We start from the raw sequence: 23,412 nt of genomic DNA, 5'->3' as shown, positions 1-23,412 counted from the left end.
ACCACTTCCCATAGACACAGAAGTCACTTGCAGCTGCAGTCACTTCCCATAGACACACAATTCACTTGCAGCTGCAGCCACTTCCCATAGACACAGAAGTCACTTGCAGCTGCAGTCACTTCCCATAGACACACAATTCACTTGCAGCTGCAGCCACTTCCCATAGACACAGAAGTCACTTGCAGCTGCAGTCACTTCCCATAGACACAGAAGTCACTTGCAGCTGCAGTCACTTCCCATAGACACACAATTTACTTGCAGCTGCAGTCACTTCCCATAGACACACAATTTACTTGCAGCTGCAACCACTTCCCATAGACACAGAAGTCACTTGCAGCTGCAGTCACTTCCCATAGACACACAATTCACTTGCAGCTGCAGCCACTTCCCATAGACACAGAAGTCACTTGCAGCTGCAGCCACTTCCCATAGACACACAAGTTACTTGCAGCTGCAGTCACTTCCCGTAGACGCACAAGTTACTTGCGGCTGGGTCAAATCAGTTCACTTCTACATGGTTTGTGCCGCCTTGCTTAGTTCTTTTTGATGTAATTTTGAAGTTTTTTAGATTGATATCGGTCTTTGCAATTTCTGTTAAAGGTATTACAGATTCTTTTGTGATAAATTGTCAAAATTTTGTACGAGTATAAAGCACAGCGCAAGTATGTTATCGCGCCAACATGGACCAAATACAACTCCTTTGAGAAATGAGATTTGTTTGTCACATCCTTGTCAAAACTGTTGCCTAAAATTTTATTAGAAAATGTGATTCTGCGCCTTTAATTTACTGCGCTTTAAATTTATTGCAGGTCAGAGGTGAAGATACATCCACTGTTCTCTTGCTGCTGAAACATCTAACACGATCTTCAAGCAAATCAGATCTACATGCACTGAAAACTAAACTACTGAATAAGGTATTAATTGAAAGGTCTCTAATGTTGGACCACCCTTTTTCATTACTGGTATTTGTATTTTGGTGTTGAACCGTTTTTGAAAATAATTAATGTCCAACATTACCTCTTGGGCTGAGGGGCCAACTTCTCAGCACTGCTAAGCACAAACTCTTTTACACAGAGGCTGTGTACATTTCATGATGCAGTAAGCAGTGAGCACAGGTAATGGCATGTTTACCTTGGAGGCAAATTTGCTTATTAAACCCCTTCGCGCCGTGATTCTCTTGACCGTGACTGCTGGGCTGTGGTATGCCATGAATGGAGGCTTTGTCTATCAGCAGGCCCCATTGACCCAGCAGCTGCATGGTGAATAGACTGTATATGTGGTATGCACTAATCCTCACACAAAGCCGCGGCTCTTGCCGTCTCCTGGAGCGAAGGGGTCAACTTTGCAACATAAAGGAAATATTTACGTGAGTGCATGTTTAAGCACAAGCAGACCAAGCTTATGGTAGTGCTTACCTTTAGCAGAATCCTCTGATGTAGTAAGCACAACTTTTTTGTTAACTATTAGGCAGCTCTGTAAAATTGGGCCCAGTTTATAGTATGAAAAGATTTAGTTGTCAACACTAACAGTCAAGTAATAGGGAATAATCAAGTGATTTCAATATATATCACGGAGGAAGGACACAGAAGGAGTTGTAACTTGGGCACTTCAAAGTGTTCAATGATTGTCGCCACCGAGTCAGACGAATAATAGAAAATATTCCAAAAATGCCTCATTGCTGCCTGCATCTTAGCCGGACAAGCGAGCCCAGGAATATCCCAGCAAGTAGGATAGTAGTTTTTTGCTTGCAATTAAATACAAATTATCAAAGTGACCAGGAAATAGGGAGAGACAAATTCCTGATATTAGACCTACTTTTGCCATCATAAATAAACTTTTAAAATTTTGACACACTGTTTCATTATCCATGCAAAGTTTGTAATTTTATTCTCCTCCGTCCAATACATCAGTATTAAAAGACTTGGTACAAATTTGGCTAAGACTGGCCATCAAAACGTTCTCTACTACTGGAAAGCTTAGTTCATTAGGAACAAAATGTGCTATTTTATCACAGGGAGTGATCGTGAAATCTCATGAAATATGCCTTTGTACAAATGCCATAATAAAAATGATTCAAACAAAACACAAAATCTTACAATTAGCTTGGCTATTTATTCCTAAAAGAAGTCCAGAAGAAAGCATTCGATAAGGGCAACAACTGCACTTGAATACTTCGGGTACACAGCCTAATAAAAGCAACTTCGCAAGTACTGAATTTGATGTTGTTAGATCATATCAAGCACCAACGATGGCATGAATATTCAATTTCCTATATTGCAGTACACAATGTTTTAGGGATGCAGATTACCAACAAAAAATTGCGGCGAGGATCATAGGGTACAAAGGGAGCTTATGGTTGCAAAAACAGGTGGTGGATAGCAGGCGTGCGCTGTGCTCTGGCTGTGGACATACCGGGCATGCCAGAAAGTGGTAATCGGCCAGATGTTATAGCTCAGGCAGTTCAAACTCCTTCTGTGTCCTTCCTCCATGATATCAATGGATGCTATGAACCATTGTGCATGCATGTGACCTTATGAACTTTATTAAAGTTGTCGTTGACATTTATCTTGTAGATGGTTTTCTGCTTGTCCTATTTGTTGGTTGATGTATTCCTGTCGTATTTTGGATCTTTTTTAGTTCATCAAAGAAACTGGACTGTTTGCTCACACGGAATGGGAGATTGCTGTTTGGCTAGACACCTTGACCACCTTCAATCAAGATGAATTCCAACAAATTGTGGATGTGTTCTACAAGTCGCTGACACAAGCCATACGGAATCCCTATCCATTCAACGACAAAGTAATTGAGGCTATGAAGTCTTCACATGCAAGTTACCAAAGTGGACGAGGGGAATGCATGAATAATGATGGTAATTATTTACATGTCTGCAGTCTTTCTTGGGATATTTGAAGTCTTGCTTGTTCAAATACCACTACCATCAAATTGTTACAGTTTCTAGAAATCAGTACAGATTTAGGAGGTGGTTGGTATCAAAGTCATTTTTGAGCAAGGTTTAATCAGTACACAATTTGTGAACGATTTATTGTATTGGTGATATTGCTCAGAATGAAAATTGACAAAGAAAGATATCAGTGCCACCAGCTCTACCATAGTTCATTCAGAACTGATGATTTGACCCAATTATTTAGAATATGCAAAGAGTCATACCATTAATACAACTTGTGATGGTTTGAAACAATAAATCAAGTGTACAAAATGTACGACATATACCGTGGAAGAAGGACTCGGAAGGAGTTTGAACTGCCCGGGCTATAACATCTGGCCGATTACCACTTTCTGGCATGTCCGGTATGTCCACAGCCAGAGCACAACGCACGCCTGCTATCCACCACCTGTTTTTGCAACCATAAGCTCCCTTTATACCACAGGATTGTCGCCGCAATTTTTCGTTAGTAATCTGCATCCCTAATACGTTGTGTATTGCAGTATAGGAAGTTGAATATTCATGCCATCGTTGGTGCTTGATATGATCCGACAACATCATCAAATGTAGTGTTTGCACAGTTGCTTTTATTAGGCTGTATACCCGAAGTGTTCATGTGCAGTTGTTGCCCTTATAAAACGCTTTCTTCTGGACTTCTTTTAGGAATAAATAGCCAAGCTGTTTGTAAGATTTTGTGTTTTGTTTTAATCATTTTTATTATGGCATTTGTACAAAGGCGTATTTTATGAGATTTCACGATCACTCCTTGTGACGAAATAGCGCATTTTGTTGCTAATGAACTAAGCTTTCCAGTAGTAGTGAACATTTTGTTGGACAGTCTTAGCCAAATTCGTTTCAAGTCTTTGATACTGATGTATATTGGACAGAGGAGACTAGAATTACAAACTTTGCATGGATAATGAAACAGTGTGTCAAAATTTAAAAATTTTATTTATGATGGCAAAAGTAGGTCTAATATCAGGAATTCTTCTCTCTATTTCCTGATCACATCGATAGTTTGTATTTAATTGCAAGCAAAAAACTACAAGTATTGCCAGGGTATTACTGGCCCCACTTGTCCAGCTAAGATGCAGGCAGCAAGAAGGCATTTTTGGAATGTTTTCTATTGTTTGTCAGACTCGGCGGCGACCATTATTGGACTCTTTGAAGTGCCTGAGTTACAACTCCTTCTGTGTCCTTCCTCCATGCATTTTCTTAGTGTGTCGTTCCCCTGAGCTTAAAAGAGAAGATAAGGAATTCATTTCCTAATTTGCAAGGAAAGGCAGATATTTACTTTTGGGAAAACTTCATAACCATACCATCAGCAAGAGCCAACATTTAAACCCATTCAGTGGCCCTAATATGATATCGAACTACAGGTAGCAGAGGGACAGAAACAAGGGCACAGATAAAGTTGGTATTCCACAAACCGTGATATCAAGTACATTACATTTGTGATATTACACAATATATGATTATAGTTGACAGCATTTGGAGAGATTTGTAAATATATTCCCTGCTATGCATGCAGGTACCTGCGGTATTTACAGTGTAAATACTAATCATAGTTGGTTCTGTTTTACCCAGATGCCTCCATGACTGACATCCTGACATTGATAAAACACACAACATCATGTGACCTTAATGGAAGTGACCTCATTACAACTTTGGAGAATCAACCAATGACTGAAGTCTTACATACTGAACCGATCCCATGCAGTGCGCTCATGCCTTCTGCTCTTCAAATCTTTTGTCAGTTGGAAAACAACACCCAAAGTAAGTATGCCTGTACATGTACCTGAATTTTCAGAATGTAGGCTGCATGATATACTGGTATAATGTATGCAGGGTGATGTATAAACCACAGCTTAATGTATGCTGGGTGATATATAAGCCACAGCTTAATGTAGGCTGGGTGATATATAAACCACAGCTTAATGTAGGCTGAGTGATATATAAGCCACAGCTTAATGTAGGCTGGGTGATGTATAAGCCACAGCTTAATGTATGCTGAGTGATATATAAGCCACAGCTTAATGTATGCTGGGTGATATATAAGCCACAGCTTAATGTAGGCTGAGTGATATATAAGCTACAGCTTAATGTAGGCTGAGTGATGTATAAGCCACAGCTTAATGTATGCTGGGTGATATATAAGCCACAGCTTAATGTATGCTGGGTGATATATAAGCCACAGCTTAATGTAGGCTGGGTGATATATAAGCCACAGCGTAATGTAGGCTGAGTGATGTATAAGCCACAGCTTAATGTATGCTGGGTGATATATAAGCCACAGCTTAATGTAGGCTGAGTGATATATAAGCTACAGCTTAATGTAGGCTGAGTGATATATAAGCTACAGCTTTTATGTAGGCTGCATGATATATAAGTTTGTAGGGTTCCATACACTTACATGTACGTATGTAACTCATCATTGCATTGTGCAAGGTGGATGCAGTTCATTATTTAGAGGGCTCAGTAAAACCAAGTTTGATGAGTTCCATACACTTACATGTACATATGTAACTCAGCATTGCAATGTTCAAGGTGGACACAGTACAATATTTAAGAGGGCTCAGTATAGAAACATGTATTGAAATGATCTTGTTTTTGAATTAGTTTTATTCATTTCCAAACTTAATTGCACTGCTGTTGACTGCCTACAGTGAATTCATTTTACCATACATGTTGAAAACATGTTGCCACATCTTCAGTGGTACATGCGTCATGAATTCAAAGATCTATCTCCGTCATTAGGAGCACTTCCATACTTAATTAATTGTCCATGTATCCAATACTTATTTATGCAGGTTTGTTCGGCCAATATGTCTCACTTGTTGCATTGAGTATACTTGAGAGACAAGACAACCCAATATCAGTCTGTTTGCTGTTACATCACTGCGTGTTAGTGGAGGGAAGTGATTTGCAGCATAATCTGTACTGGCAAGATTTCATGAAGTACTATGGATTGTGGCTGCCACATGTCTTTGAGAAAAATTCCCTTTATAAGGTAACATTTCATGTTCCATTTTGGATATTTCTTGGGCTGGAAGTTAGCTTGGCAATGTCATCGATGGATTTGAAATGTTTTTTGTTTAACATTTGATTTGTGTCAAACATGAATTTCCATCACCACTCATGAATGAAAACTAGCAAAATTTTGTGTTTGTTTTATGCGACTGTTGTCTTATTTAAGAGTACTGGCTCAGTGTTAAACAAAGACTGAGTAACATTACTTGTAATTCAATAGTTTACCTGAAACTGTCATTCCTCAGTGCCCAGGCTCAGTGTACAATAAATGTCAACTCTGATCTGTTACGGCTATTACATGTATGCAGTACAGTGTGTTTTAAAAAAAGGAAACCAAGATTAACTTCATTTCTTGCATGTGGCTAAATATTTTTGAAATTGGCAACCACCATTTATTCACTAATGATGACCTCTTTTTATGCCACCAAGAAATCCAGTTTGTTGTCACAGATGACTGAGCACAAACAGTTCAATCAGCCATGACAGAACTGATCTAATAATCTGTATAAATGGTGTCTTTTCTTTAGAAGATTAAATCGTCATCGATGGATCGCATAGCCATAAAGACCAAAAAGGACTGGAGATCAGTATTACGATCTTCAATAATGCAAAGTGTGGAACTGAGTGTTAGTGACATGGAACTACTGTTACAATGTGACCAGACAGAATTGTTATCCATGACAAGACTGTTACTGATGTACATCAACACACTGCATATCCTAAAACCAAAGGTAGGTAGAGTATCATTCAAAAATATCTGGACTCCTGCGTGAATTACGCAGGCCCCCAAAATACAAAAATTTTTAGTAGCTAGGTTTTCACGCGTGGGTTGCCGTGATTTTCGCGCTATCCACGCGTGGTTTTCGTGGACATTCTCTTCTTTGACAAGATCTTCATGGGCGCCGAGTATGGTATAGGATGCCTGCTCCAATTTCCTCAGCTAGCCCTACATGTGCGTCCTGTATATACCAGTAACATGTTAACCTGCGTCAGTGCATGAAAAAGTGATATAGAAGTGACAGTATTTACGGTTTAATGATGTTCAGTTTCATGTTAAATTGTCACCATTTCGTTTGGATAATAAAAACACAATTTCTTTTGTTTACCACTAATCATCACCGTTCACATGCCACAGCTATTTAAAGTTAACCACATTACACAACGGCGATCTTGACGCTGCACTGCTGTAAGCCCACACATACAGTACGTTCATGAAAAACCAACTGACATATACGTGTACGTGCTGTGTGCAGGGGAATTATGGATATCTGTCATTGGGATTCAATCAGTTATCCCAAACTATCAATATTTTCTCGGAGGGATGTTTAGATGAAGTTCCGTTTGTTTTGTCTGGGCCATATAAGGTCACTGAAGGTGCATATCGTACGATGTCAATACCGTCCGAAAGGGCTTCAATATCATCCGAACAGGGGGTTCGGGCAAATGGCGTCATTAAACAACATGAAATTTTTTTCTGCAAAATCACTTATAGCTGTCAATTTTATATACTGAGCACGACTTGAACACGTACATGACCCTGAAATTACTGCAATAGCAAGTTTGATTTTTGAGTTTGATTTTCTGTAGATCCATATGATTAATTCCACGTCTTCTAATATACCTCGATGTCTATGCCTGTGTCGACATGAATATTGTTTCATCTTTTTCTTTCGTAAGATACACGAATACTTTTAATTTTGTTCAATGATCATTGGTTCCGAATATTGTTGGTTTCCAGTGTGATTCTTCTGTCAAGTTAATGTCCACATGGCCATGACTGTGGACTATTCTATTTAACAGCTGCATGCGGGGATAGCGCGATCATGTTTTTCTTTGTTTACTCTCACCGCTTACACGTATTCTCATGCGTGGACGTCCACCGTTGTTCACACTGCATGAAGGACGGGCGAGCTTCAGTTCATTCATGTGTAGTACGACGTCCGGGCTACCCTGAACTTGTGAGCAGATTGCTTTTTTGCCACATTTTAAGTTCAAGCTTTGAAAGGGACAATTTTTCAAGCAATACTGTGCTACTGACACAGTAATTTTCACTGCAGGAAGAAAATTTGTGATTAAAACTGTAAAATAAACTTCAAGAGGCTCGAGTAAATCATTCAAGAATTTTGGCAGTGTATTAAGATATGAAGTGGGGGATTGTAATTAGGAATTGAAAGTAGTAACCTACAATGTTATTTTTCCCAAATTAAAAAATTAATCTTCAGTTTTCACAATCGGAAATATAAATTTGCCATTTGCGCCAATTTTTTTTCAGCAGTTTCTGACAATGTAAAGATTTTCTTGATTTTACTTGCTCATTTCACAGCATGAGATCAATTCAACTTTTTTATGTCAAGCAACGATTGGTACTTCCTCACCAACAAGATTGTTCCTATTTTCATGTTCAGCTGACGCGGCCTTAAATGTTTTCTTTCATATCATTTGCATTAACATAACTAACACTAACACTGTAACCTACCACTTCCATTACAAATTTCCATTTCCCCCTTCCTGCCACGTTACACAACTTTTAAATAATTCATATTTTCTTCTGTTCATTTTTTGCTTGAATTCTAATTCTAATTCCCAATTTACAAAAAAAATAGAGTATTGTAATAAAGGTTAAAAATTGTTTGTGTTGGTGAAAGTCCCACTTGACCACCTGATAAAAATTTCACATCTTTTTGTGATTTTGGTAAGGATCACAAACTAAATAAAGGTGTCAAAGGACCAGGGGGGGATTTAACCCAAACCCAACTAACACAAACGTCCAAAACTATTCAAGCAGTGCACTCACTGAAAAAGCAAGAGAAAATCACATCTTAAAATTAGATGGTCATATTTTTGGAATGAAAAATGTGATTTGAACATTTTTAAAGGCTTAGCTTGAATAGTCTTGGTCATGTTGAATGTTGGTTTAGCCCAAGTAATATGTTTCTAAAGTAGTTTCTCCATCGAGTAGTGAAAACAATATTTAAAGAGTGAAGCATAAATCGAGACACATGCCAGCCATACTGCATGAATGAACATGTACATGTACATACACTGACCACGAGAACATATACTGCAACTTGGTTGTGTGCCCTGAAAAAGTCTGGACGCGTGCACATGCACAGTTTGACGAACTTTTTAACGTTCCGCGCAGCCTGTGCGCCAGTATCGCGCACATTATTTTCTTGATTTTCGCCCCGTCTTTCTCTGAAAGATATAATATCAATGCGTACCAAAAATCGCACACATACATGTACATGTAACAGCTCTGCAGGTAGGAATACGTGCAATGCAGAAAATACCTCGAAGTGGATGGTGAATATAATTATTTTGAAAAAGTACGAAACAACTCGCACAGAAACCACAAGGAAAAACGTCAACTAAAGGAAAACATCACTAAAAGCAGTCTACAGTGTATGTCTACAATTTACGGAATAAATTGTTAGCCAATGCGCAAATAAGAGTAACATTGCATGTTTCCAAAATATAGGGGCAAGATCTAATTTGTCAGATGGAAATTGTCAGTGAATGTTAAGCCGGAGTTAGTAGTGCAAAAGTCATTTACGATGTTTTGGGGTATTGCAGCAAAGATTGACACTTAAATAAAATTATTGTTCATTGAATAGTGAAAGTTCAGAATCATAAGGCAGCAGTGAAAAAAGCGATTGATTACAGCATCTAAATACAAAAATCTAAAGACCCCATAAAATTTTGGAAATAAAAATAGTTGGCTTTTATAAATAATCAGAGTGGAAAATAATGTGTGAAAGCCGAGGGGATTTTGGAGGCGAAGTTTGAACACAGATTTTTTTCTCATGAGGGCTTTTATGTGGGAGTCAATACGAAGGCAAAGGTGACGAATGTGTTCTTTTAAAAAGGCGGGTCTTCTTTTTTTGGAAAAGGCCCCCCTCCCATTGCGATTTGGTAGAAATGTGTACACATGTACATTGGTTCCATTTAATCCTTCATTGTGTGTTGTAAAGTTTTATCCATGAGGGGAAATACACTGATTGCAAATAAATTCACTTCCCCATATTTCCAGCATTCAGCTTGATATTAAGATGGAAAGCTTGCGGAAAACACCATGCAATATCTTTTTTTTGAGTCTGTGTGGTTCTGATAAGAACCGGAGAGGCTCAACATTTCAGACAGTGTGCTCTGTCTGTCAACAGGAGACTGAAGAGATGCCGACAGGGAGTGGGGCTTATATGCTGGTTGGAGGTACTGGAGTGTGACGGATCCTGCTGTGTAGTCAGGTGGAACGGTGGATCCTCCTGGGTACTGATGCATGTCAGTTGGTCATGGGCTGTGGTGGGGGAAGGTTGCCTGGGTATAGGAGACCCTGGGCGGGGGGAGGGGAGTCGTAGGGTATAAAGGACCCATCAGACCGGGAGGTGAGGAGGGGCTGCCAGATATCGCTGATGGAGAAGCCGATGTCTTGAGGTACGGTGGGGTGCTTGGAGATTTCTAAGGCTTCTCTAATGCGTCTTGGGTACCACTGTTCAATGTTGGCGATGAGGTGGGCTTCTTCCCAGTTGATGGTGTGGTCTTCGGCGTGGGAATGCTTGATGATGGCTGACTTCTCATATTCCCCCTTTCTGCCATGGGCTCTGTGTTCTTTGATCCTGGTAGGGAGGTCCCTACCAGTCTCTCGGATGTACACTTTGCCACACTGGCAGGGGATCTTGTATACACCTGGTCAGCGGTGTGGATCTTGCCCGTCCTTATGGGAAGTCAGCATCCCGTGGATCTTAAGGGGAGCTGTGTGGAACACCTTGATGTTGTGCTTGCTCAGGATACGCTGGAGGTAGTGGGAGGTATGCGTTGCGTTGGAGAGTATGTTGTAGGCTCGGCGGATGAGGGCTCTGTTGACCGATGATTTGATCTTGGGGTGGTGGAAGGAGGCCCTGTTGAGGTACCGGTCAGTGTGGGTGGGCTTGCGACCACATACATGTAACAAGAAAACACATCTGCGTAGTTTCAAAATGCCCTGAAATATGTTCAACATTATAGTTTTCACGACCCTATTTCACTCTCTTCTCGGAGCAAAAGCTAAACAACAGCCCTCGGGTACAGAAAGTTGTCTGAAGAAATTCCCAAGAATCGTGACGTCATAGGACAGAGTCCTTTATCTGGTGTGAAAAGTCACTTACATGTAGGAATCTACAAAAACTAGTTTTGATTGCGACCACTGCCACTGACAACAAAGTTTATTGGCATTCTTTCAAAATTCACAATTCACGATAGAAATTATTACATACGCAGCACAATGCAAAATAAAATGAGCGCGACGTGTTAAGTTAGTTGTCCAATAGCTCTGCCCTGTGTTAAGAGAAGGGCATAGGAAACAAAGACCAAATGTGGTTGACTTGACACGTACGAGTTACTAACCCGACTATGTGCAAGAGCAGAGAATATAATTCTTTCGCAGACCGATCAACTAATTTGCCAGAACAATGCATTCTTGTCTGGAAAGTGGAGTCCGTCCAATGATGTCACATTTTGGCCAAGATTTGTCGGCTGTCCTCATTGATCTACTTCAATATGTTTTTGCAAAGAGCCCAGGCGGAGACTGAAAAAAGTTACAGAAAATGCCAAATTTTGCTGATTTAATGACATAAAATGGGAGTTAATCCAACTTATTGTATATAGACAGTTGAGACTATCATACATGTATAACGTCAATACAACTCTACATGACCCATCCCCTCATGGGCCTTGGAGTGGTCTGCGCCTGGAGGACTTCCACGACCCGGACGCAAGTTGCCTGGACATTATTTCAAAGTCTGAGTGTTATAAGAGAGCGGTGCACATACGAACATGTGTGATATGAAAACAGTACACAAATATATGTCAAAGTAACACTCCAGCCTTGACCTAAGTGTTGGAGCCAAACGATTGACTAGCCGGCACGCTCTGTCCATATTAGTACAATATGCATGCCTTTGCATTTGTTGTGTGCATTACTAACCCTAACCCAAGCCTGGCTCATCATCTACACTTGACCAACCCTCGCCGTAGACAGGCCGTGCATGCCACACTGCACGTGTACATGTACCTGTGCACAGTACACACGTCCGTTTGTGTACAATGTACATGTCTCCTCTTATCTTATGTAAAGATGTACCAGTAAATGTACAAGTTGAATATACATGTAGTGCTTGAACAGTTCCAGACGTTGGCATCAGCTTACTTGGGTTTAGTCTAACCTAGTTCTTTGATGACATTTTAGTGTTCCTTACCGCAATAACAATGTCAAATTTTAATCGCATATTCAAGACTGAAGAGGGATGTTAAGAAAAAACTTTGGCTTTGTTGTTAAAATTATTTGAAATATGCATAAGTTCAAGAAATTTACAATTCACCTCTTTTTTTAATCACTTGGCAGTAAATGTGTTGCCTCTTTTACCAAAAAAATCCAAATACTTAGAGATACACTTATTGATTTGATGAAGCACGTTCTAGACAGTACAATTCAGTACTATGGAAGTGTGGATTCCATTGATGGCTCTTTAGGGCTTGGATAATTCTGAACACTCTCTTTACAACACATAATAGAGGATTAAATGGAATCAATGCATACCCATTTCTATCAAATTGCAATTTTGGGAGGCTTTTCCACAAAAAGAAGACCTGCCTTTTTAATGGAACATACATGTATTCATCACCTTTACCTTCATATTGACTCCCATGTAAAAGCTCTCAGGAGAAAAATCTTTGTTCAAAACCTGTCTTCAAAATCCCCTCAGCTTGCACACATTATGTTCCACTCTGATTATTTATAAAAGCCAACTTTTTTATTCTCAAAAGTTTATGGGGTCTTTAGATTTTTGTATTTAGATCAATCGGTTCTCACTGTTGTCTTATGATTCTAGACTTCCACTATTCGATGAACAATATTTTTATTTAAGTGTCAATCTCTGCTGCAATACCCCGAAAAACATTGTAAAATGACTTTTCCACTACTAACTCCGGCGTAACGTTCACTGACAATTTTCATCTGACGTATTAGATCTTGCCCCTATATTTTGGAAACATGCAAGGTTACTCTTATCTGCGCATAGGTGAACAATTTATTCAGTAAAGTGTAGACATAGATTGCTTTTAGGGATGTTTTCCTTTAGTTTACGTTTTTTCTTGTCGTTTCTGTGTGAGTTGCTCTGTACTTTTTCAATATAATTATATTCACCATCCACTTCGACAAAGATTCTACATTTCACTTATTCGTACTTGCACAGCTGTTATGTGTGCTATGTTTGGTACTTGACGCATCAATGTTATACATTTTGGAGAAAAATGTGGCAAAAAACAAGAAAATAATGTCCACAATACTGGCGCGCTGGCAGCGCGGAACGTTAAAAAGTTCATCAAACTGTGCATGTGCACGCGTCCAGACTTTTTCAGGGCACATAACCAAGTTGCAGTATATGTTCTCGTGGTCAGTGTATGTACATGTACATGTTCATTCATGCAGTATGGCTGGCATGTGTCTCGATTTATGCTTCACTCTTTAAATATTGTTTTCACTACTCGATGGAGAAACTACTTTAGAAACATGTTACTTGGGCTAAACCAACATTCAACATGACCAAGACTATTCAAGCTAAGCTTTTATAAATGTTCAAATCGCATTTTTACGTTCCAAAAATATGGCCATCAAATTTTAAGATGTGATTTTCTTTTGCTTTTTCAGTGAGTGCACTGCTTGAATAGTTTCGGACCTTTGTGTTAGTTGGGTTTGGGTCTCACCTGGTTCTCTGACACCTTTATTTACATGTAGTTTGTGATCCTTACCAAAATCACAAAGATGTGAAATTTCATCAGGTCGAGTAGGACTTTAACTAACACAAACAATTAGTAAACCTTTATTACGATACTCTGATTTTTTGTAAATTTGGAATTACAATTACAATTCAAGCCAAAAATGAGCAGAAGAAGATATGAATTTTGTAAAAGTCGTGTAACGTGGCAGGAAGGGGGAAATGGAAATTTTTATTATTAAAACGAAATGACAATTTAACATGAAACTGAACATTATTAAAGTGTTTTACTGTCACTTGTAAATCATTTTTTCATACACTGAGGTAGGTTTACATGTTACTGGTATTTACAAGACGTACATGTAGGGCTAGCTTAGGAAATTGGAGCAGTCATTCTCTACTGTATTCGGCACCCTTGAAGATGTTTTCAAAGAAAAGAATGTCCATGTGGGCCACGCGTGAATAGCGCAAAAATCACGGCAACCCACACGTGAAAACCTACTGTAGCTACTAAAAATTTGTAATTTGGGGGCCCACGTGATTCACGCAGGAGTCCAGATAATTTCGAATGACACTGTAATGTATGTCTTATTGATGCTTAGTTATAACAGTGTCATGTTCTTACTATTTGAGTCATGTACATGCCTATTTACTGACCTGAAAGCCGCGGTTTTGTTGGTGCTAGCATCAACTGTGTCACGGTTGACCAAAGAGGACTGTTTTTGTGTGTGAAGTGGGCCATCTAAGTGATTTGCAATGCAAAATCAGTAAAAATGTGATATGTCAGACACTTCTGTTCTGTGTACTGATGGTTGACACAAGTTCTCAGTTGAAGATGGTTTTGTCTTTGTCATTTCAAAATGACAGTGAAATGGCTTGGGAGTAGCTGTCTTCTTTCTATTGTAAGGTAGCACCCTTTCTCTGTACTTTTAATACATTCATTTGCACTCCTGGGTCCTTGTGTTCAAATACAAATAAATGAAGATTCTATAACTGGTTGTTCCAAAGAAATGCAATTCAACACAACTCTCACAAATTGCTTCAAATCAAAGGTTACAGTGTTTTCCACTTTTTTGACAATATATATATTTTAGCTTATGTTGTGCTACGGAGATGTTTTTCAATTACGTTACACATCTTTTTTTTTGTTCTGTCAAATCGAAGTTTACATTGTCATTGTTTCAAGTGCATTCAATCTCTGAATTCAAATCCTAAATTATGACACCCAGAGATGCTACATGTACTTTTCCTAAATTATCTGGATTTCCAAGTTTTTTTTAAACAGACCCCCCAAAATCTTTGTTTTCTTTTTTTCCCCATCTGGTTTAAAAGAAAAGGTCAGAAAAGAAAAGACAAACGGGAAGGTGTTCATTTTCACCTCTATGCATTTGGATTTTAATGACAGTTGCACATTTCATGTACGGTATGCATATGTACTGTAGCTCTGTCTCTTTAGTAGCTGTAAAAACAAGGTTGCTGAGCTTGCATGCAATGCAGCATACTCTGTCTGCTGCTGCATGCCTTTGTGATGGTCGAAATGACCAGTGTTTCAGCAGGGCCCCCATTGGTGTACCAAGTACTGCATGGTGCAGTGAACTGTCTGAACATGCATCATTTTGAGTTGACTTCATGCATACTGCTCTGCACACCTATGCGGGCAGTTAACGTGTTAAGCACATTTCAGTACATTATCCTCATGCAAATTCTGTGAACTTTTTAAATGACCTCATAGTATTAAGTGGCATCAACTTAGTATTTTTGTTGCTGTGTTAAATCAAGTTGGACAGAGCAAAAATGATTATCTCTAAAATGCATTGTCAAATTTAAATGAAGTCTTTGGCTTTGAAAAGATAACAGTTGAAGCTTTGATATGATACCAAAAACAACCATTTCTGACACTTGAATGAAGTTTGGGAGAAATAAAAATGGGTTGTGTTTTGTTGAGGAACACCCTGTATGCTGTGTCCTGAAAGAATTACATCTTGGAGTTGTCCCTGTTTTTTTTAAAGTGTTATTTTCATCTTATACTTTCAGAATTTCCTGGCTGTTTTGTGTAGTTATCTCAAGATGATTGAAAATTCTCTTGAACACATCGAGCCTAAGAAGGATAAGGAGAACAAACACAACTCTGAAGAAGCCAGGAACATGACAAAAGATGATACGCCTTCAGACATTGACTCAAGACATGAGGCATCAGATGAATGGTGGACTGACATGGCGGGCCTAGTATTGCAACATGCAGTCTTTAGGGAGACATTCAGCCATAGTGCTAGAAATTTCCAGTACGAGAAAGACAGATTGCAGATATTGGATGTCATTACATCATTCTTCCTGAAGTGTCTAAGATTGTTTGAGTTGCACCTCCCAAATGACAAATTGACATTACTACTTCAACCCATCTTTAAGGAGTCATGTCAGAACTACTTGAACTTTGTCAACCTAGAGATGAATGCAAAGAAAGCAAACACAAGACAAGTCAAGCACGAGTTTAGAAGGGTCATGGAATTATTTGAGGCGATTTGTGTTTATAGTAAAGACTTGGAACTTATTGAGGCTACCACAATTCTACTGCAGAGTTTGAACAGCCTGGAGATATCAGATGCTTATCCAGGGAGTAAGCAGTATTTCAGATCGTCACTTTGCCGTTTGCTTGAAATATTGGCAGAGAGACAGAGAGCTCTGAAATTGAAACATTCGACAAATGCTGTCATCAGAAGTGAAGCGGATGTGTTAAGCTTCAGCGACATTTCAACATTAGTGGAACTAGCCCATAAGTTTGATTGTGATCAGATGGTTTCTGTACTGTCACAGTTTGTGGAAAGTAATCACAAGTTGGTATCGGTTTTCACCAAGTCATCATACATAGACTGGCTAAACAAACCTTCTCAGGTAAGTCCAAAGAAGGTGACATGGCCCTTGTGGTGCATTTTTTACGCAGTCCTTGTGAATGTTCCATACTTGCATGTGTACGTATATACATGTATCCCATTTGTTTTCAGGTTTTTTTGCCATTGTGGTGTCTTTTTATTCATATATGTGCTGTGTGAATTGCCTCTTCCTTCAGACTTGCTCCAGAAAAGAAATGTCATGATGGGTGCACACTAAGTTACTGTGAGAAAATTAATCTTTGCACATGGCTACAATCCTGGACAAAATAGTTCGAACACCTTGTGGGAAGCACAGTGAAAAGATCCCCCCTCTACCCTGTTCAATGTTGTGGTCATTTATTGAACCAACATTGGGCCCAACTTACCCAATGAGAAACTACAGTGACAAGGGGCGAGGGGAAGGCATGTTCCAGCGAATTTTTCCAGGATTGTAGCGCCATCTTGGAGATCGTAGTAATGCTCTAGTACTTCATAATTACTTGTTCCTCGTACTTCTGTAGTTGTGAATTTCATTGTGGTCTTCTGACTTTTTTGTCATTGACAGACTATAAGTCAACTCTTATGCCAGTTAGTGAAGTTTGGCAGTGCAGAACAGTTGCATTGGTTTGAGGTTTGGTGTGAAGAGAGCTCTACACAAGAACTAAGTAACAAGAAAGATATCTTGCTTCCTGTGGTATCGACTTACTGTAATCACAGCTCAGCAAGTAACTACTTTGTTTTCATTTTGTGATGTGCTAGAATCGTATACATTTATATAACAATTCATGCATCACTGTTACTCCACCAAATCATTTACAAGTCAGTACACCATCTTACATTTTAAATTCTGCTTACTTTCGATCACAAGCCTGTCATTTTCTGTCTTGCATTTAGCTCTGTTTTAATTTGTTTCAGACAAGCAGACAGTGACCATGATGCATGGTTTATACTGGACTTTATTGATGGATTGGATTGTGAATGTTAGACAAAATGGAGATGTTGAGGGAGATGAACTCAAGATGGCCCTACTGAGTCACTTAATAATGCAATCAGATGAAGAAAGTTTGATCTTGTTGCTTCGGTCTCTCATCAAGAAAGGACAAGATAGGCATCATGTCTTATGTCATAGGTAAGAATGCTCTGGACTCTGGAGGGAATGTCTTATATTATAGGTAAAATTTCTTTGGTCTCTGGAGGGAATGGCAGAAGGCATCATGTCTTATGTCATAGGTAAGAATACTCTGGACTCTGGAGGAAATGGTAGAAGGCATCATGTCCTATGTCATAGGTAAGAATGCTTTTGACCCTGGAGGAAATGGCAAAAGGCAATGTGTCTTATGTCATAGGTAAGAATGCTTTGGTCTCTGGAGGAAATGGCAGAAGGCATCATGTCTTATATCATAGGTAAGAATGCTTTGGTCTCTGGAGGTAATGGCAGAAGGCATCATGTCTTATGTCATAGGTAAGAATGCTTTGGACTCTGGAGGGAATGGCAGAAGGCATCATGTCTTGTGTCATAGGTAAGAATGCTCTGGACTCTGGAGGGAATGGCAGAAGGCATCATGTCTTATGTCATAGGTAAGAATGCTTTGGACTCTGGAGGGAATGCAGAAGGCATCATGTCTTATGTCATAGGTAAGAATGCTTTGGACTCTGGAGGGAATGGCAGAAGGCATCATGTCTTGTGTCATAGGTAAGAATGCTTTGGACTCTGGAGGGAATGGCAGAAGGCATCATGTCTTGTGTCATAGGTAAGAATGCTTTGGACTCTGGAGGGAATGCAGAAGGCATCATGTCTTATGTCATAGGTAAGAATGCTCTGGACTCTGGAGGGAATGGCAGAAGGCATCATGTCCTATGTCATAGGTAAGAATGCTCTGGACTCTGGAGGGAATGGCAGAAGGCATCATGTCTTGTGTCATAGGTAAGAATGCTCTGGACTCTGGAGGGAATGTCTTATATTATAGGTAAAAATTCTTTGGTCTCTGGAGGGAATGGCAGAAGGCATCATGTCTTATGTCATAGGTAAGAATACTCTGGACTCTGGAGGAAATGGTAGAAGGCATCATGTCCTATGTCATAGGTAAGAATGCTTTTGACCCTGGAGGAAATGGCAAAAGGCAATGTGTCTTATGTCATAGGTAAGAATACTTTGGACTTCGGAGGGAATGGCAGAAGGCATCATGTCTTATGTCATAGGTAAGAATGCTTTGGACTCTGGAGGGAATGCAGAAGGCATCATGTCTTATGTCATAGGTAAGAATGCTTTGGACTCTGGAGGGAATGGCAGAAGGCATCATGTCTTGTGTCATAGGTAAGAATGCTTTGGACTCTGAAGGGAATGGCAGAAGGCATCATGTCTTATGTCGTAGGTATTACCGGAGGGAATGGCAGATATTCTGTTTACAAACTGTCCAAGGAAATCATTATTATACTATCTCGGCTCATATCTATGAAGCTGTCTATGAAAGCATTATAAACATTAAAAAATCGGCCTTTGAAATGGAAATTGTGTAATGAGCTCATGACAATTTTCCCACAAAATTGCATTCATTTTCTGAACTTTTTTCCAGGATTCAGAAAGAAGCCTGTAAGCTTGCGGTGCAGAGACTTACAAAGTGTTGTGAATATAACCTACCAGGTCAGAAGACTCCTGACGTCATAAATGAGGTGATAGCGGCATGTCTACAGAATATTGTCACATTGATCAAAAAGAATCCTGAAAATACATCCTCAATTGTCACTGATCATCTGCTATCAACATCTGCAATTGTCAAAGTAAGAATCCCTCAGTTTAACTGCCTTTATGTATGTTTCCAAGTATTCTGTGTCATTAGAAGTCGTTGTAGATCAAGACCTAAAATTTTTTAATAACCTCCCCAAGGCTACCAAATTCAAATATGTCAATAATGTTGTACATGCAGGTTTTTCTTCAAATTTCTTACGTGTTTTCAGGCATTTCTTTATAGGAATTAACAGTGTTTTGTCAACAGGTCTGTTCAGAACTAACTTGTGTCATGACCCATGACACAGATACAGATGTAACTGGTCAGTGCTTGTTTTTCTCTTTTGTCTCTTAGGCTGTTGGAACCAAACCGCTTTCATTGTCCCCATCACTCATTCAAGCCTGGAAAAGTTTGGTGAGAAATGGGCTGAGGATCTGTTACCAGTCTACAGATATGCTCCAGCTCTTGACTCGTCTGGTGAAAATGATCTACAGCAATGCTAAGGGTGTGAATCAAGAAGCAGATGCAGAGATCAACAACCCTCTTGCATTACCAGTTCTCTATCAAATTGTCCTGAGTCATTCTTTGTTTCTGCCAACACTCCTTGAAGATTGTGATGGAAATATGCCAACTAAAGGTATGAATAAACTTAATCTGAATTGAATTGATAATTGGGTTTGTTTCTTTACAAAGGAATTTGACTTATTGACATTTACATTTGTCGGCTTGGTTGTTTTGTGTCGTTGCCAGCCAGTTGATTTTCAGAAATATTTCGATGATTTGTCATTTTTGTTGTTTTCAAGAAATGCTTGCTATTGTCTTTCAACTCTCTTGCTCCTTGTCATGACATACCATTATGCATTCTGGGACTCTTTAGTGTGGGTATTGATTCTAATAGAGTTGTGTTCACTGCATGTTTGTTTGTTTCAAGCAAGTCTAGATCGTATTCTGTGATCTGAGTGTTGGTTTACCGCTCATGGCATCCTATGTAGAACAGTGAATCAGGGTTCAGCTTTGCAAAACGAGGTCACTTGATTTAGCTGATGCGAAAATTTATGAAGTTCACATTGGACTTGTTTGGTTAAACAGAGAGTGTTGTTAATTTGACCAAATTAAGTCTAGTGTGGACAGCTTTTAAAGTTTTAATTCTTGAAATGCTAATTTTCATTTGCTAGATTTACCCTTGGCAGCAGTAGTTGTACAGGGCCAGCTTTGTTATTTAAGTTTTGTTTCTGAAAAGTCCTGTGTTGATCAGTCACAGGAAAGAGAAACTTTCATTTTCATCATGATTTGTGCCCATTTCACTGGATGTGCCTGCTGCATTCAAGTAGGCTGCTAATATGGACGGTACATGCTCGTACATGTACATATAGGTTTGTTTATGAAATGCATTGTGAGACATGAAACTCATTTACTGTAGCGAATGCTGTATTTGAGGTCGCCTGTTTTTAATGTCATTATGAAATGTGGAAACTTTGGAAGTAGCATGAAAATATAGTTGACAGCAGAATTGCTACCCTTTTGAAACCTTGTATTCCATGTTTTTCTAAACCACATCTGATGTCAGATTAGAAGATCAATCACCACTACTGAAAGTTAAAACTTTTGGCAGGCTTTGGTTAACCCAAGTGTGGAAGCCATAATGGAATATTAAAGATCAATCACATTGAAAATTCATGATTTCACTTTTTATGAAATTTAGTTATATTTAAAACAATGTCGTAGGTAAAAACTAAATAAAGATTGATACTGACATCAACAGCACGAGTTTTAGTCCTCCTTCATATCAGGCAAACTAAAATTGAAAGTTGTCGGGAGCGTGCGATAGAAGCCTGTTTTGATGAGGTCACACTATGGCTCTGTAATTATATGACTGGTTTTATTATTTCAGGGTGAACGAGCTCTGCTTGCTTGAACTTAATTGAATTAAAAGTGAAAGCCACTTGGAATTACTTTTACATCGACAATGTTGATCAACACTTGATTGCACGATAAAGTTGAACCGTCCCAATTTGAATCAGAGTAAGGTCTTGATGAATTTCAGACAGATGGCTGTGGTCATTTGCCAAGAATGACATCTGACTTACTTGACCTGTCTTTTCTCTGCTCTTGTGCCATAAAGCCCTCTGTTGTGGCCACAAGGTCAAGAAACTCAGGGGAGGGGGATGAAAGCTGTGTTATGACATCATTGAACTGCTAGATTTGTTTGCTGCCCCATTGACAGACTTTTTTTTATCTGAGCATTCTCAGGGTGGAGTTAAACTCCCCATAAGGAAAATTTTTTATACATGTGTACAGAAGGTGCCACGTTAATCAATAATAATAATAATAACCAATTCCCTGTTTAACAACATTTTTCAATAAAACCATGTGACTTATCTTTAACAATCAATTGGGATTACTTGTGTACAGTTTATTCCAGTGCAAACATAACATTAACAGAAGTTTCTGATGTCTCATTTTGGAATTCATGATAATATAATTTTGTGTAATCATTGTCTCTTGTCAGAATCATTGGTATTGTTGATGTTGGCCATAGTTGAATTGGAGCCAAGATGCTGTCAGGAAGCTCATTATGCTGTACTCGTTGGAGCATACAACGTCACCAGAAATATTACTGACACTACCTTGATGAAGCTAATGCAACATTACCAGAAGAATCAAGCTGTTCCATCTCATTACAAGTGAGTTTTGTCTTCACCTCTCAATCTTCATTCAAGAAAGTGAATTCTTCCTCTACTTAGTCAAGCTACATGTATTTCAAAAAGGAAAAACTCTACTTCATGAGGATGAACTTAAAGTATAAGGGAGAAGAGACATGAATTTGTGTATAAAAGACAAAGTGCCATATGCTGTGGTATTATGGTCTGTGTTCTCATTTGAACTTGAAGCCTTCAGATTAAACTACGGAAGGAAAACATCCTGTCTCAATAAGCAAAACATGTGAATCTATTGTGTATAAGAAGAGGATTCCTACAGTACCTTGACTTCTTGATATGTCTTGACTCATGATTCTTAGGCTGACTGCATGGGGACATGCTGCAGTATCTCAACATCAAATGCAAAAAGCCTTAGGGAAATCACTATGGCAACAACCCAGCATGAAGGAAATTCTTAAGCAGCTGGAGACAGATGTGCTTAAAGATTCAGCATTGCACTTTCCTCTTCATTGCAAGTTATTGGCAGAGGTTTGTTCGTTATTGTTTGTATTTTTGCTTCTGTCTTTTCACGTTTTATTCTTGATCTTGTAAATTCAAAAAAGGAAATTAAGAATGAAGCAGTTTTATAGTAGAATAATCTCTGTTAGGTGGTTGTTTGCACATTTTAAGACAACGTACAGCTTGTATGATAAGTCTTATGCTTTGGAAAATCTGATCCTGACGGACAAAATATCCTATCCAGACTTTAAGAAAATTGTCAAAATATCAAGTTTGCACGTGATGTTCTAGTACTTCTTGTTCTGAAAAAAAGTGTCTGGTATTGTATTGTTGACATTAGACTCCTTCTGATCCGTCAGCAAGTCAGATTTCATCTCAGCTCTATGATCCCTGCTTCCTGTATCCCTTGTTTAGTCATCTCCTTGCACCAGGTGAGTGGAACTTAAAACTTTATCTAAGTAAAGAAAATTAGAGTCAAATAAAATCTGTAGGTTATTATTTGCTGGTAGTAATACGTACATGTATTGCTTTGCCTCGGAATTCTTTGTCTTCAATCTGTGTATGGAATTCATCACCATATTCCTGTTCAAGTTCAACGTGAACAAACGTTTTTCATAATGAACATGACACACCTTGTTTAACCACCTTTGATAATTTCATGACAATAAAGGAATCTGTCAGATAGTTGAATGGTTTTTCTCTCATATTGACTACCCAGATGGAGAGGCTGTCTCCTTTCTGTGTTGCGAATATTGAAATGTTTTTCATCATGGCACCATTATCAAACATTGGAAACAAATACTGTTCTCAGTATTATTTGGACATTCATTCAAAAAGAAAAAAACACAGAATAAAAATACATGGATAAATAATACATGTACATGTTTATAGAGCCATTACCTGGTTTGTCCACTTGCATTTTGTGAAAAACGTCTTTTT

At 38.8% G+C, this 23,412-nt stretch overlaps 1 protein-coding gene across 1 annotated transcript in view; it reads left to right on the top strand.

The window, feature by feature from the left end:
• Positions 1–23,412, top strand: part of LOC110990597 (nucleolar pre-ribosomal-associated protein 1-like) — a 57,026-nt gene that overhangs the window by 23,597 nt on the left and 10,017 nt on the right. Inside the window, exons 12-24 of the mRNA XM_087131831.1 lie at positions 810–914; positions 2,638–2,869; positions 4,532–4,720; positions 5,755–5,954; positions 6,502–6,705; positions 15,757–16,611; positions 17,155–17,314; positions 17,505–17,718; positions 19,163–19,367; positions 19,670–19,952; positions 21,825–21,999; positions 22,335–22,503; positions 22,814–22,904. Coding sequence (XP_086987957.1) covers positions 810–914; positions 2,638–2,869; positions 4,532–4,720; positions 5,755–5,954; positions 6,502–6,705; positions 15,757–16,611; positions 17,155–17,314; positions 17,505–17,718; positions 19,163–19,367; positions 19,670–19,952; positions 21,825–21,999; positions 22,335–22,503; positions 22,814–22,904 — 3,082 coding nt within the window. The remainder of the gene's footprint in view (positions 1–809; positions 915–2,637; positions 2,870–4,531; positions 4,721–5,754; positions 5,955–6,501; positions 6,706–15,756; positions 16,612–17,154; positions 17,315–17,504; positions 17,719–19,162; positions 19,368–19,669; positions 19,953–21,824; positions 22,000–22,334; positions 22,504–22,813; positions 22,905–23,412) is intronic.

Source organism: Acanthaster planci, unplaced genomic scaffold (genome assembly GCF_054643075.1).
Source record: "Acanthaster planci isolate LZ-2023a unplaced genomic scaffold, COTS_SCS Contig17, whole genome shotgun sequence".
Taxonomy (NCBI): domain Eukaryota; kingdom Metazoa; phylum Echinodermata; class Asteroidea; order Valvatida; family Acanthasteridae; genus Acanthaster; species Acanthaster planci.
This window is presented reverse-complemented; position numbering and strand designations above follow the sequence as displayed.